Below are 15,216 nucleotides of genomic sequence, written 5' to 3'. Positions count from 1 at the left end.
TCAACCGTAAGCAACCAATTAAAAGTAGACTAAAAGAAATAAAATAGAACTAAATAAAATTTTATTTTAGTTTTTCTGATGTTCTTGTACTTTTGTGAAAAGGTGCCATTAAAGTTTACTACAGGTTGATATACATACAAATTATTAGAAGCAAATTCTTCTTACAGCAAGATTGCTAAAGTGTAGAACAACATGTCAAAGAAGAGGATATACAGTGTATTCTAAGGAAGTGGAAAGCTACCCCAGTAAAATGTTATGGACAGCAACAAGCTGTGAAGCTACATCCCAAACCACTTCAGAGCAATGCTTTAATTCACATAATGATAGCTAAGGTTGAGAAAGAGAACCCTTTAACCCAAAATATCATTGAGATAAATTTAAACACATTCCTTGGTACCATTAACAAAGATAATAAAAAGGGATTTGAAGTTTACAGAGGTTTACAAATCATCAAATGTGCAAGCTTCCAGCCACACCTTGAAATCATTGGCTGTTTCCATGATAAAGATGGCTCAAGAAACCAGAATTTAAAACAGTGACATTGGACAAATTTGTCAAGTCCTCTGATGATGCTCCAGTAGATTTTTGTCTGTCTTCAGTCAGCTTAACTGTGGTTTTGGAAGCTGATATCTACATATACTAGAGAGTCTGTGATATGTTTTGCAAGTTGTATGTGTAAGGTTTGCTTCATAATCTCTTGCCAAAGCTTACTACAATAAAAATTGCTATACCAGATGATAGTGCATAACTGTGGTAATCAGCTCAAGTATGTGCAACAGTGAATGAAGTATTTACAAGGTCTGCAAAGGACTTAAAACATTGTTTCTATCTGACTTGTGTAGCAGTATAAAGTCATAAAGTCACCATACATATGATATTGCTTTGATAAAAAATATTTATACGTGTATATAACTGCAAGTAGGTGAAAGTTTAATATGACTACTTGATACAAATGAATCTTGTGTGTGTGTAGAGTAAAGTAATTGCTTCTAGAAGTAAAATACCTATATACATAGGAAGTAACATAGTAATAAATCATGTGATGTGACATTTTTTTTGTTAATATCTGCAAATGTTTTATTTCTTTGTTTCTCTGTCGTTGTTGTTTTTATATTAGAATTCGAAGCTTAGTGAACTATGTGTTGAAGAAGTGCCTTCTGCTAAAGTTGTCAAAGAAGATGCAAGACTTTTTAAAGAGTATACTAATGTTACGTCTACAAGAAGACAAAATAAAGGTTCATGGTCATTAACACAAACATTAAGTGGTGATAAAGGAGAACTGAGGATCAGACCACCAACACAGTTAATGAGTGAACAAGAATCTTTAGAAACTTCATCTCATCAACAGTTTAATGGAGTACCTGCATGCTTAACAGCACAGTGGTGTCACCAATCTGATGCCCTAATTAAAGGGCACTGCATCTATAAAGCACAGGTGAGAGTTGAGTATATTCAGACATTAATGTACTGTTCCAAATAGTTTATATTATAATAATCCTATGTATACACAATGGGTTTAGTTCAATTCAATATATGATTGAAAACCTTTATTAATTATAAACTACATTTTAATGTCACATTTATTGCCACACACTATTAATAAAGGTTTTCAATTTAAATTTTACATTTAAAAAACAAAATTTCAGTTTTTACTCCTGTGTCACAGGAAATATCTATCTTTAATTTCTACATTTCAGAACTTTATTATCACAAATTGATTGTCGAGGCTTACAATCAGTTACAAACAGATGGTAAAAGGTTTACTGATATGAGTAAATTTGTAAAACCCAATAGAGAAGCTCTTCCCATTTTTTTCATGCAATTTTCATCATCAGTCTACTTGTGTCATGGATGTTTACAACTAATAGAAAGAGCATATTGTAATTTACAATTTGTTTGTATTAGACAATTAGAGACAATAGTTTACAAAAAACGTGTGTGTGTAGAGTAATGTAATTGCTTCTAGAAGTAAAATAATTATTTTAGCCTACTTATGGTTTATTTAAAAATCCAGATAAATTGTACTAGATTTGTTACATCCTATTCTAGTGCCTAATATATTTTTTGTACTTTAAAATGTATATTTAAAAGCTACATAAATTAGGTTGGACTGTCAGTATGGCAAGAAGAAAGGTAGTATTACTGGGGCATAGCATTTGAGTGCTTAAAGTTCAAAACTTCTGTGTCTTTTATGTATCATTTTTGTTTGTTATATATTTTTATCAAATGTAACTGTCCCCCAGTGGCACAACAGTATGTTTGCAGAGCACAGATAACCAATTGTGTAGCTTTGTGTTTAACTTTAAACAAACAAAAATAACTGTATGGAAAAACTAAGAACTTAGTATAGGCAACAAAAATTAAAATCGTTTTAGATTTTTATAACCCTGCAAGTAAATATATCAATTTGCTTGCTTTATCTAGACATGTGTTTATGGGGCCAGATATAGACTCACCATAACTTATTTCTCTTCTTGGTGTAATAAACAGCCTCCCTTGGCACAAAGCCTGGCAATAAAACAATGAAATTAAAGATGGGAAGAAGTTAACTGTTGAAATTGTGGAGATAATAAAAGTTGGAGTTCTTCCTGTCCAGTGAAGAGATTCATAATATCCTCAGTATATCTGATGGCAGAGAATTTGTGCATGAAATTATTGTGAGTTTGTTCTTCTAATTAACTGAAACAAATGATGGTAGGTTGAACTGGTTCTGATGTTCATGGCAACTCTTTGGAAGTAATTGTATATTTAACAAGAGAGTTCATCATCGTTAAATGTCTTGGTTGTATCATTCATCATTGCGTGCAACCAAAGGTTCATATTTGTTAGACTCAGAGAATGGTTCTTGAATGCTAGCTTAATCTGTATCTGTAACCTTAACCTTTTTACTACTGTACATCTTTCTAAACCTTTCACTCATATTTTCACTCTGCCCACACTCCAAAGTATTCTTTACCTTGACATTTAAACTCTTTTCTCGATTCCATGATTTGTGCTACTAACTTGTTATCCCTTGCTCCTTCTAATAATATAATCTTCCCTACAGCTGCCTGCATTGTATTTTAAATAAACAAACTTTACAAGTGTAATGTCACTTACCTTCCTCAGCTCACTGAAAGTTAGTCATTTAAAAATGATGTGACCACATTTTTGAAATATACATTTTTTTCATCACAGAAATCTGCTGTAATTTTTTTCATTGAAAAACGAACCTATGGGTTTCTATATGAAACTTCTACCATTACCATGGACAGAAGATGTTATATTCTTTTACCAATTAAAATACTTTTTACACAAGTTCAATTAACAATGATAAATTGCTAGTATACAGTAAGATTTAATCACCTGAGTTGTTGTTTGTAATTAAACACAAAGCTACACAAAGGGCTATTTGTGCTCTGCCCACTACTGGTATGAAAACACATTTTTTTAGCATTGCAAGTCTGCAGACATACTGCTGTGCCACTGGGAGACAATCACCTTAGTCATATCGGTTTGTGTTTGACAAAGGTGACTTTAGACTGAATCTTTAATGGAATTAATGGGCAAGTTAATAGTGATGTGATATGTATGTTACTTCAGGTAACTATGTACAACAAAATTCTGATAATAGTGTTTCTATTAAATACTTTGTTAGTAAAAGTTATTTTTAGTATTTGATCTTTCTTTGAGTGATGTATTTTGATTATTTTGCTACATACAAGTTACATGTGATATAATGTGAGTGGAAATTTTTATAAATGTACATATGTATTTTTTAACAAATATGTGTGTATATTAATGTTATCAAATAGGAGACATATTTAAGACTGTTACAATATTGTTTTAAGAATTAAGCACACATTATGAAGTTGTTAGACTTAATAGAATGTAATGTTTTATTCAGAGGTAAATTATCAGTACCCATAATCACTAGTTGTTAAAATGTGTTGAATAAATAATTAAAACTTTTCTGCCACTAAAATTGTCTTAAATTTAGCATGGCATTATTACTTTATTTATGTCTTTACCAAAATTATTGTAATAAATATTTACTAACTAGCTTACTAACTTTAATGTAGAGTTTTTGTAACTACCAAAATTATGAATTTGTTGGCATTTTCTAAATCCATCTATTTCTCTAAGTGAATAATTCTATTTGTACATATAATTGACTTAGGGTCAAAAATTAATAATTTAGCTAAACTCTTATGTTATAGAATCTTTCTCTGGGTTGTTTTCAAACACACAGATATGAATTTGTTTTTATTTCCTCCAAAACTACTTGACCTTTGACGTCATTGTACAGTCTTAGATGAAATTACAATTTTGTTTCTTTCTTAATCAACAGTATCTGGGTTCAACATTGATAAAGGATCTGAAAGGTTTGGAATCAACACGGAAATCGATACAAAAACTTAAAGTTTCCACTAAACATATAGAAAAGGTCCCCACTATACTTCTGTCCATTTCGTACACTGGTGTAAAATTCATTGATGCAGAAACAGAGGTAAGATATTTGGAATATATATAATACTGTGTGTCTTTAGCATTATTGAAGTTTAGCAGCACTGAATAAAAATGATGGGTACATTAGTGTTAGGAATAACGGGTTAGCTGCTTTATTTATAACATTCTCATTTGCAGAACTTGAACTTTTTCAAAAAATAACAGTAAATATACCTGAATCATCATATTCTGAGGAGTAATGGTTTACTTCCATTATTCTTTATAAACGTACAGGTTTTGTCATGCGAGATTTAAGAAATAAATTTGTATTCGACGTTGAGTACTGCTGCATTATTAATAGCTTGAGAAGGAAATAAAAGGGAATTCTATGCAAAAACTTAATATGCAGATAAAAGCAATTAAAAAAGTAGCTACAATTAATTGTGTGTTTGATAAACACATCTTTTGTTTGTTACTGTGCTCATGTTTTGTATATATTTTCAGCTGTGTCATGGTAGCTCATATAATAGTTCTGCAGCTTGTAGTTCCATCATCTCTTGACTGGTTTGAAATACAGTTACAGTTTTGGACTTGTAAGGTCAAACTGTTTTGAATGATATATTTTACTACACTCAATGTCTCATAGATCAATTTACTCTAATTCTGCGTAAAAGAAGTTTGGGTTTGAGGGTAAACTGGTAGAGATAAAATTTAATTGGGTATGCATAGTGCATCCCCCCACTTGATATTGTTGGTGCACAAAACTAAAGCTAATAAATAGAGAGGGAAAAAAAAGGTATTGATAAACATCATATTGTTCTAAGTGTGTATGTATTTTATATTCAAATCAGGTACAGTTCTGAAATACTGAAAGCATTTTTTGATGTTGTTCAGTATAAACTCATGCTGCCACATGCATGTGACTTAAACTTGCTAAATGTCCTTTATGTACTGCAGAACTTGTGCCACTTATCTACAATTTCCCACTCTACCATCTGTTAAATGACTTATTATACAAGCATCATGTGTAATGATAAATAAGCTATACTTTCCAACCATAATTTACACTTTCTTGTTGACAGTCATGTTGTTCACTCTGCCCCAACATTCTTCTAATGCCAACTGTTTCTGCCTCTGTTGGAATTTTCTAACTTACACAATTGGTCAGTAATGTGTAGGACAAGTTGTAGATGTTATTTTAACTTTTATACTTTAATATATTTATGGCAGGTATCACAATTATGTAAATGCTTACAAAACGTTTCATGTATGATTGCCTTTTTTCTGCTGTTTTTGGAGAAGGCTGTTTTGTTTTGTTTTTTCCTTAGGCTTAATCACAATTAAAATCTACATAGCTAGATTTGGCAGCTACAGAGCTATGTATGATCCTGGTAACACTTTTGCTGGTCTGATTTTTTTTCCTGACATTTATGCCATTTTTTAAATGTTGAACTCATTTCCAATACATCAGAGGGCACTTGTGTCACATGAAATTGCTTCCATAATTAATTTTTAGTTCTCTTTGCTGTCCTGATATTTGTGGTTATAAGTTTTGTTTTGTTTTTAAATGACTGTATTCCTACAATTCATATTCCCCTCACTTTAGTTTTTGAGAGTAGGGGCTTTGGTATTCCATATAGCTTTTTTCTTTCACCAATCTTCTGCCGTACACATTATGATTTTTATTGTTTTCATACAATCTTTTATTTACATCATTATTAATTAAGGTATTCTCCTCACTATATGAATCAGGATCACATATCTTCAACTTTTTCCTTACTTACTGGTCTTTTACTTACTTACTGGACTTTTTTGTATGACCTGGCTTTAATGTTGCTTTGACACTTTTGTTCATCTCATTGTGTTGCAGGGTAGTCATCTTTTAATCAACTGACATTCATATATATTAAAAACTGACCTGCTACATTTTTCTCTTTCTGTCATTTAACTTTAATTTGTTTTGCCCTGTAGGAATTAAGATTTTTAGAACTTTGTTTTGGTTCTCTGTTCTCATACTTTTAACTTTTACTCATTTTTTTGAAGGGTTTGGCTATTTTAACCACTTATACAACTTTTGTGGGAACTTTGACCTAAAGATTGATGTTAACTTTCAGGGATTTTTTATAACAATTAAATAACAATGATTAATCCATACTTAATTGTGTTTTTTTTTAATTTTGTGGATATTCATTAGATTGCACATTTTATGGAAATGTTTTTTGAAGTTTGTTGGTCTTTGGTTCTTTTATTATTCAGCATAAGGTATGCGAACATGAAATCCGAAACATTCACTGTGCATGTCAAGATGCCGAAGATCTCAACCATTTTGCATATATTACCAAAGAGCACCAAACAAATTACCATTATTGCCATGTATTCTGTGCTGAGAGCATAGTAAGTTTTTAGCCTAACATGTTTTTGAATGTAAACTTTATTGTGTGCAAAATATATATACAATTATGTAATAATCTAACAGGTTTTTTCATTTTAAAAAAGTGTAAGCTAGGAATAAGGGTACATGAAAAACTAATTTATTTTATCAAAACATTCCCAATGGGATACATCTTTCAAAAGTCTGGAGAAAAAGAACAACCTAATCTTGAAAAACTAACAAAAGTATCTTGAATTACTGAACCAATCATTTGTATGAACCTTGTTGTCAAATACCATAAACATTAATAACTGGTACTTCATGAATATGTTACAGATTTAAGTTTCATTGCTGTTAAAACAAGATAGTTTGATTTAAAAAAATGGATATTAAACATACCAGTTAAACTTATGCTCTGAACAAGAAAAACTATAATAATACTAGGTCTAGTATTGTCACATATCTACTTTAGGCTTAACTTCTGTACAGTAAGCTGATGTTTTTATTTCATTTAAAAATATTGCTTTTGTCAAGTGTCATGGCCATTTAACTCCACGGGTTTTCTAAGTATGGTATAAAAGATTTATTTTACTTGTTGCATCATATAAAGTTTTACTTAATTCTGTTTTTCTCTCTTTGTTTCTAAATAATAATATCTGGGTGAAATCATTGCTGGTAACAACCCAAGGATACTGGTTACAGTTGGAATTTTGTTGTTATTAATTTGTCTGGGAGACTACAACAACTTCAGTCGAATTGTAATCTTTATTTGATAATTAATTGTCATTTAAAATGATGTGTAAAATGTTTAAATTGAAATTTTTTAGTTAATTTCTGAAGGTGAAGAAAGAATGAAACAACATAAACTAATAGGTCCATTTGTAGTAAAAATGTTAGTATTTTTATGTAGGACCCTTTCTGATTAAAGAAGGATTTAATTTAAGAAACAATGACTGTTCTTGATTTCTTGTACATGTTTTATTTCTCAGTATTTTGTTTTTAATCCAAGTGAGTTCAGTTATGCTGGTCTTTTTCTTTTCTTTTTATCTAAATGGCATTCTATGTTATTTGCAAAGATTTCTTGCCTGCTAGTTGGTAATTGAAAATATTCTACATCAGAAGATTGTTCAACTTTAAACATTTAGACTTATTATGGGGTTGTTACATTTAGTTTGAAACCTGTTGAAATAAAATTCCTATCTGTTGTGAAGTGTTGAGACAGTTTTGAAGCAAATAGGTTTGAAATATTAAATTGAAGAATATTAAGGTGTAAATTTATGTAGCTCAGAACTAAAAGTAAAGAAATCTTTAAAGTTAGTTAAACCAGGGTACTGGATGTTGAAATATACAAGAGATCAGTATGAGGTCACATACAAAGAAGTTACTTCCAGACATCCACCCTAACGTATCATCAGTGTGAAACAGGTCACAAAATACTGTGGAATGAAATTTTTCTTATGACACCAACCCAAAACCAAAATGGAAAGAAACCACAGAAATCATCAAAGTTAGTTATCACTCACTTAACTGTGGTGATGGTCCCAGCAAATGTAACTTGTATTCAGCAAGCTCTATCCACTGCCCATACAATTTATCAGACATTACCTTTAGATATATCTGGTTGCCTGCTGACATTATTTCCATCTTACTTGGTCCTTTTGTCTTCATAATATCGTATAAACTGTGTATAGCTTAGTATAGATCATACCTGAAGAAGGCAGACCAATGTCCAGTAGAAACATGTAGTATATTCCACAATGATTTTTCATATGCTTATAAATTGTTGTGTGCCTACCTGTTGATTACTTGTAGTGAAGATTGACTTCTGTGTTACTAGTTATTGTAGTTCATACCACAAAGATACCTTCTGATCAAATTGTGGCACATTTGGACCTGACCCTTAACATTAACTTTTCCATTCATTTTGGTCATTTTCCTTATTTCTAACAACATGACAAGTCCTTCCTTTTGGTTTTGGGGAACACTTGGTCCTGTCTTACAATACTAACAACCATTTGATATAGGCCGTCTTGTACACTTCCAACAGCATGGAGTCCTTCCTGTTGGTTAAGAGTATCTAGGTTATGTAGAAATTGTTGATTTTTGAAGTGGCTGGTACTGCACATTTTCCTTATTCACTGTAGATGACAGTATTACAGATAACCTGAAAATAGTTTTTTGAGTAACCACATGTCATTTCTACTGTGGCTCTTTACATATTATCACCATGATAAAAACACAGTTGATTGGTAGGTAGTGTGCCTCTGTAATAAAGCCATTTTTTGTACTTGTGCAAACCTGATGCAATAACTTTAAAATTCTGGTTCTGTCTTCCTCATATTGAGATTTTCTGTTGGTAAGTGTACAATATCCTTTTAGGACATTTTCTGACAATAACTTTGTTTTAAAGATAGATATTTTAGGACTTGTTAAAATGGTTGTAGTTTAACTGCTTGTTAATTTCACTTTAATATTTTTAAAATAATATTTGAAAATAACATTTATTTCCAAAAGAAGCAGGGTTACTAGTGAGTGTTACATCTATCAAGTACCATGTATAACATTTAATTAGGCCCGGCATGACCAGGTTGTTAAGACACTCGAATCGTAATCTGAGGGTCACAGGTTTGAAACCCTGTTGCACCAAAAATGCTTTCAGTCATGGGGGTATTTATTATAAAGTGACGGTCAATCCCACTATTCATTGGTAAGAGTAGCCAAGAGTTGGCAGTAAGTTGTGATGACTAGCTACCTTCCCTCTTGTCTTACACTGCTAAATTAGGGACAGTTAGTGCAAATAGCCATTGTGTATCTTTGTGTGAACTTCAAAACAAACATTTAATTACATATTTTGTCTGTTGTTGTTCTTTTGTGCTCACTTTTACTTATTACAAGATTTAAAAGCACATTTGTTTTTCTTTCTCTCAGGACCTTGCAACAGAAATAATACTAACCTTAGGACAAGCCTTTGAGGTTGCCTATCAAATAGCTTTACGAGACAAAGGTGCTAAGCCTATTAAATCCACTCAGAAATTAAAACGCCTTTTGAACAGATGCGATGACCGGAAGCTTTCTGAAAGGGGAAACAGTGACACTCCTCCGGTTGTCGAAAACCTAGTCCAGCCAGATGCTAGTGTCAGTGATGAAGAAGAGTTAAAAAGCTCTAAACAGATCTCATGACAAAACTGTTGGAAATTATTCTGTAAAAAGTTCATGTTAAATATGTTTACTTTACTGTCTGTGGATTCAGTTGTGCCAGTTTTCCCTGAAGATTTTGTGTGTTTTTAATCAGTGAAATTTCTCTGTGCTTTTCAAATCACCATATTCTGATTATATATAAGATTATTTTACAGGTATGGGCAATGCTTGTTTTGCTCTTAATTTCAGGTTTATGCACTTAAGGTGTGAACTTTATTCGTTGCTGTCTACTGCTTAGTTTCTCCATTTACTGTAAGGTTCCTGAAGAATGCAGTATTTTTCTTTACATTGGTAGTATCAAATTTATAACTACTAATTTTGAGTAATTATCTATGTAGGAACTGGTTAAATACTTCTATTATTTTCTTAAGAGTTTAATTTCTATAACAAAATGTCTCGTTTGAGAGCACAAACCTGCATACATAGTTGGTGGAAAATGTCTGAATATAAAGTGGGTTTCAGTGTGCAGAACTAACATGATTATGCTTCAAAATCTTTATAAAGGCACTGACTACTCATTGGGAAAGATATGCCATTATAAAGTAGAAAAGTTCAAATCATGTAAATGTTATTGAATTAAAGAGACTTACGATCAGTGATTCTTAACTCTAGGCAGGTCATACAACTAGGAAAGAGTGGTCAGTACAATGTAGTTGAAGTATTAATACAATTCAGGTTTAAGCATTCAAATTATTTGATAATTAAGATTTGCATCACGTAAACCAGTAAGAGATTTAATCCTCTTTTGATGCTAATCTCTTATTATTATTATGTTGACTTAGGTTTCTTTTATTACTAAAATTTTAATTTGGCCAATTCCAATGTAGCCATTTTGTGTCTTAACCCACTGACTGGTGATTAGGCATGAGGATACAGTATGCCCTCTGCAGCTGAATGCTAGGGGGTGTCATATACAGTGCAAGACTTTCAAAAATTCTAATTGCGTTTAAAGCAGTTGTAATCAGAGTTAAAGTTGATATGTTCGCACAAACATAGTCTCTGTGAATTTAAATTACACCCAATTTTTGATACATATCTGAATTTTCTGTTATAACCATTTGAAACAAAAATGGAATTTCATTATTATTTTTAGAGCAAAATAAGTTATTAGAAGTCTTGTTTTTTGCAGTTTTATGTAAAAATATTCTTGGCAACTATCTCTTGTACTTAATTATGTATAGAACCATGTAACACAGACTTCTGTGACCCTAGCCTGTTGTGTTACCTAGTAATTGCTCTGGTAAATTCGTTATTAACAGGTTAAAATAGTCAAAGCTAGAAAATACTAGTTAATTTTCAAATACATATTTCACATTGTTTTTAGTTCCTGATTTAATGGTAATAGTCATGTGGTATGTTTCTGAGTGAAAGCGTGTTAAAATATTTTCATGGAAATTATAACATTATTTATATCTGAAGTGCATAAAAAACAAGTATTTAGATTTTGATAGTTATTGTAGAGCTCAAACCTTTCTTTTTGTAAGGACATTTCATCTCTTGCAACCTTTCCATTGTATTATACAATTATGAAACTAGTTGTGTAAGGTATGGCTCGTTCATTGTTTTTATATATATATAAATTCGTCATATTGTTAGTTAAATAATAAATGTATTTAAACCGGAAAATTTTTATTCTAGATTCTTATTGTGTTTTTTTTTTTTTCAACAACTGGTTCTTTAATTATTGGTATTTCTTCTGTGAAAACTAACAGTTTTTGCAAAATAAATGTGTCGAATTTTTTCTGTACTTACGAAGCAAAATTATAATAACAAAGACGTTGCTATGCGCTGGCAAATAGGGCCCGTTTCCCGACTTTGATAATGCCACGTTGGTGCCTTGGAAAATCAGAATAGAAAACCATGATCCAAACTGCGAAAATTCCTGCTCCAGTAGCCCCGAATATGTTTGGCACCTGGCGACCTCTGTATAAGGGTATTTAATCATAGAAAAAATTGACTGAATTTCGTAAAGAAAACATTAGACGTGTATCAGACATCGGTGTTAAGTTTGTTTTTTTAACCAACTAGAAAGTTGCAATCGTTATTTTATTCATTTTTTTCCAAACAAATATTTTTCAACAAAAGAATGATAAAGTAGTGCATTTGCCGAGTACATAGTAGCCCTAACATAATTAAAATTATTTTGTGGTACGTATTTTGAATCTTACGCACCATAAAATACAGCTTGTAAATTAAGATTTTAATCGTAGTTCTAACGTCAAATAAATCATAACTTTTAGTTTTGTTCAGTGTAAATTTAAGCTTTGTAAATACAGGTTAAGTCATGTAATTCGGTGTAAAATAAATTTGTCCAAATGTAAAGTTAGTTTAAATGGTATTTTTAGTACATTCTGTTTTGATATTACGAGATGCATACGTTGTAATATATAAAAAATATGAAGTTTATTTTTTGTGTTCGTTGCAAAAGGTTAACTACAGGTTTGTAATTTTGTTTGTTCTAGTAGTGTATTTTATATTTCAAAAAGGAGAAATAATAAATTGAAAATTTTATTATTTAACTATGGTTTTCTGTTTGTTGTTGCTCTTATATACATGTAATTGTTGATTTCGATTATTGCTATCAAACAATGTTATAATATTAGTCATAAAACGACCAGGAAATAACACATTATCAGATGTGTTAGTAAAATTCCAATACCGTTAAAATATGCCTTTTTCAATTTAATTATATATACACTGCTGACCAAAATCTTAAGGCCAATAAACATAAAGAAAAAATATGCATTTTGCCTTGTTAGACTCAACCACTTATTTGGGTACAGCTTCGAAAGATGAAAATAAGAAAAGGGAAAATAAAAAACTTTTTTAGCATTTAATAGGGAAAATGTGAACACTACGAAATTAGCCTATATACTAGCTGGTCAAAAATTCCACACTGGAACGAAGCGTTAATCGATAAACACGTAACGAAATTTAGTCATTTGTGTCCAAGCATTAGCGTTGTCAACATCTCTCGTGATACATTGGGTAAAAACATGGCAAAGGCTAAAAAGTTGACAGAGTTTGAACGTGGCAAAATTGTCGAGCTGCAAAAGCAAGGTCTATCTCAACGTGCCATCGCTGGTGAGATTGGGCGTAGTAAAACTGCTGTTGCAAATTTCTTAAGATCCTGAGAGATACGGAACGAGAATTTTAAGTGGTCGGCCCAAGGAAATTTCGCCGGCGTTGAGCAGGAGGATTCGACGGGTTGTCCGGCAAGACACCGGCCAATCGTCGAACCAGATTAAGGCCCTTATGGACGCAGTATGCAGCTCAAGAACAATAAGACGGAATCTACGAGAGAAAGGCTTTAAAAACCGAAAACGTCTTCAAAGGCCATGCCTCCTTCCACACTACGAAACAGCTCCGTTAAACTTTGCTGAGAAACACCAAACATGGGACGTAGAAAAGTGGAAGAAGGTTTTGTTCTCTGATGAGAAAAAATTTAACCTGGATGGTCCAGATGTCTTCCAACGTTACTGGCATGATAAGGATATCCCACCAGAGACATTTTTTTACACGACACAGTGGAGGAGGTTTCATCATGATGCTTTCTCCTTCCATGGAACAATGGAGCTTCAGTGGCTGGCTACATTGGCATGTTGGCGAGAGCATCCTTATTTACTGAAGACCCTCGTTTGTGTGGAAATGACTGGATCTTTCAGCAGGACAACACTGCAATCCATAATGCCCACAGGACAAATGACTTTTTTATGGCGAATAACGCGATTCTTTTGGACCATCCAGCGTGTTCGCCCGAACTGAACCCCATTGAAAATGTTTGGGGTGGACGGCAAGAGAAGTCTGTAGAAATGGACGTCAATTCCAAACAGTGCATGATCTTCGTGAAGCCCATCTTCACTTGGAATAACATTCCAGTCAGTCTTCTGTAAACGCTTATATTGACCATGCCAAAGCGAATGTTTGCAGTTATTCGCAGTGACGGCCGTGCAACTCACTACTAAGACCTCTTATTGGGCATTTTCTTCCCTGTTTAGAACTTCTTTTTGGTATGGTCTTAAACTTTTGACCAACTAGTATTTAGTCTAATTTCATAGTGTTCACATTTTCCCTATTAAATGCTAAAAATGTTTTGTTTCATCACCACTTTTTTGACAGTTATGATATTTATTTGTACAGTCTACGGAAATATGTCATGTTTCACGTATAAACAGCTTCCAGAAATAACACAAAATCTCTGTACAATTGTTTTTACTCACTTTTTTTTAGATGTATAACCGTGAATAAGCTTTGTAATACGCATAATAAAAGTATACTTGTATATCATTTGATAAAACTGAATATTTACCAACACATTTAGAACATTACCAGTCAATTAGTGGAGATGTGTATCAGTACACTAATGCATTGAATATATGTAGTAATGTTGTCGTCTTTGTGTAACATTGTGCACATTAATTATAATGACTTGCTAAATATTTTAGTCTACGTGTTTCGACAACTTTTTCCGAGAGGACAGGATTGTGTTATTTGATATTTGTATTAAGCGCAAAGTCACGCAATAGGCTATTTGTACTCTGCTCATCACGGGTATCGAAACCAGGTATCAAGCGTTGTAAGTTCGCAGACATGTCACTGTGGGAGCACGTGATTAGATAATACATTGATTTTGATGGAGGTGAAGAGTCAAAAGAGACAGTAGATGTAAGCCTGTGCTTTACCATTCACAAGTATATGGTTAAATCTTTGATTCTTAAAACACTTGGGTAAGGAAGCGCATTATGCTAATAACAATAAGCTGACAAACAATTATTGATAAGCATAATGAAGTGGTCCATATTTGTGCTAGTACACTACACGTTTCGCTCGAACATTAGTCTGTCGTTTCGTTTTCAGTTTACTTACTAATAAAATATTGGTCTGTTGTCTTCAAGGATCTACACGCCTGCTAAAGACCCAAACTCTTGTTTCAGCCCACAACATGCAGATGGCGCTTCTATCTAAAATAGTTCCCCAATATCAACAACAGTAATTTACAACCTCCTTTAAAAAAAAAAACAGAAAAAATGCTCCAGCAAATAGAGTATAGAAATTAATACACACAAAACACAAGTAATATTATTCACCAAAGCAATTACAACAAGCAGGACCAAATCAGACCTTCGTTTATGTGGAACTCTTCTATAGATAGCAACGTACGCAGAATTCCTTGGAATAATTCCTGACCTTAAAACAACCCGATCTCATCACATAGAAAA

At 32.3% G+C, this 15,216-nt stretch overlaps 1 protein-coding gene across 3 annotated transcripts in view; it reads left to right on the top strand.

The window, feature by feature from the left end:
- The window catches only part of LOC143222109 (uncharacterized), an 88,188-nt gene extending 75,672 nt beyond the window's left edge, over window positions 1-12,516 (top strand). For all 3 annotated transcript variants that reach the window (XM_076448068.1, XM_076448066.1, XM_076448067.1), the window contains 4 exons: window positions 1,118-1,435; window positions 4,331-4,489; window positions 6,685-6,822; window positions 9,728-12,516. In XM_076448068.1, coding sequence (XP_076304183.1) covers window positions 1,118-1,435; window positions 4,331-4,489; window positions 6,685-6,822; window positions 9,728-9,979 — 867 coding nt within the window. In that variant the 3' untranslated portion in view covers window positions 9,980-12,516. The remainder of the gene's footprint in view (window positions 1-1,117; window positions 1,436-4,330; window positions 4,490-6,684; window positions 6,823-9,727) is intronic.
- Window positions 12,517-15,216: the final 2,700 nt, after the last annotated feature.

Source organism: Tachypleus tridentatus, chromosome 8 (assembly GCF_004210375.1).
Source record: "Tachypleus tridentatus isolate NWPU-2018 chromosome 8, ASM421037v1, whole genome shotgun sequence".
NCBI lineage: Eukaryota > Metazoa > Arthropoda > Merostomata > Xiphosura > Limulidae > Tachypleus > Tachypleus tridentatus.
This window is presented reverse-complemented; position numbering and strand designations above follow the sequence as displayed.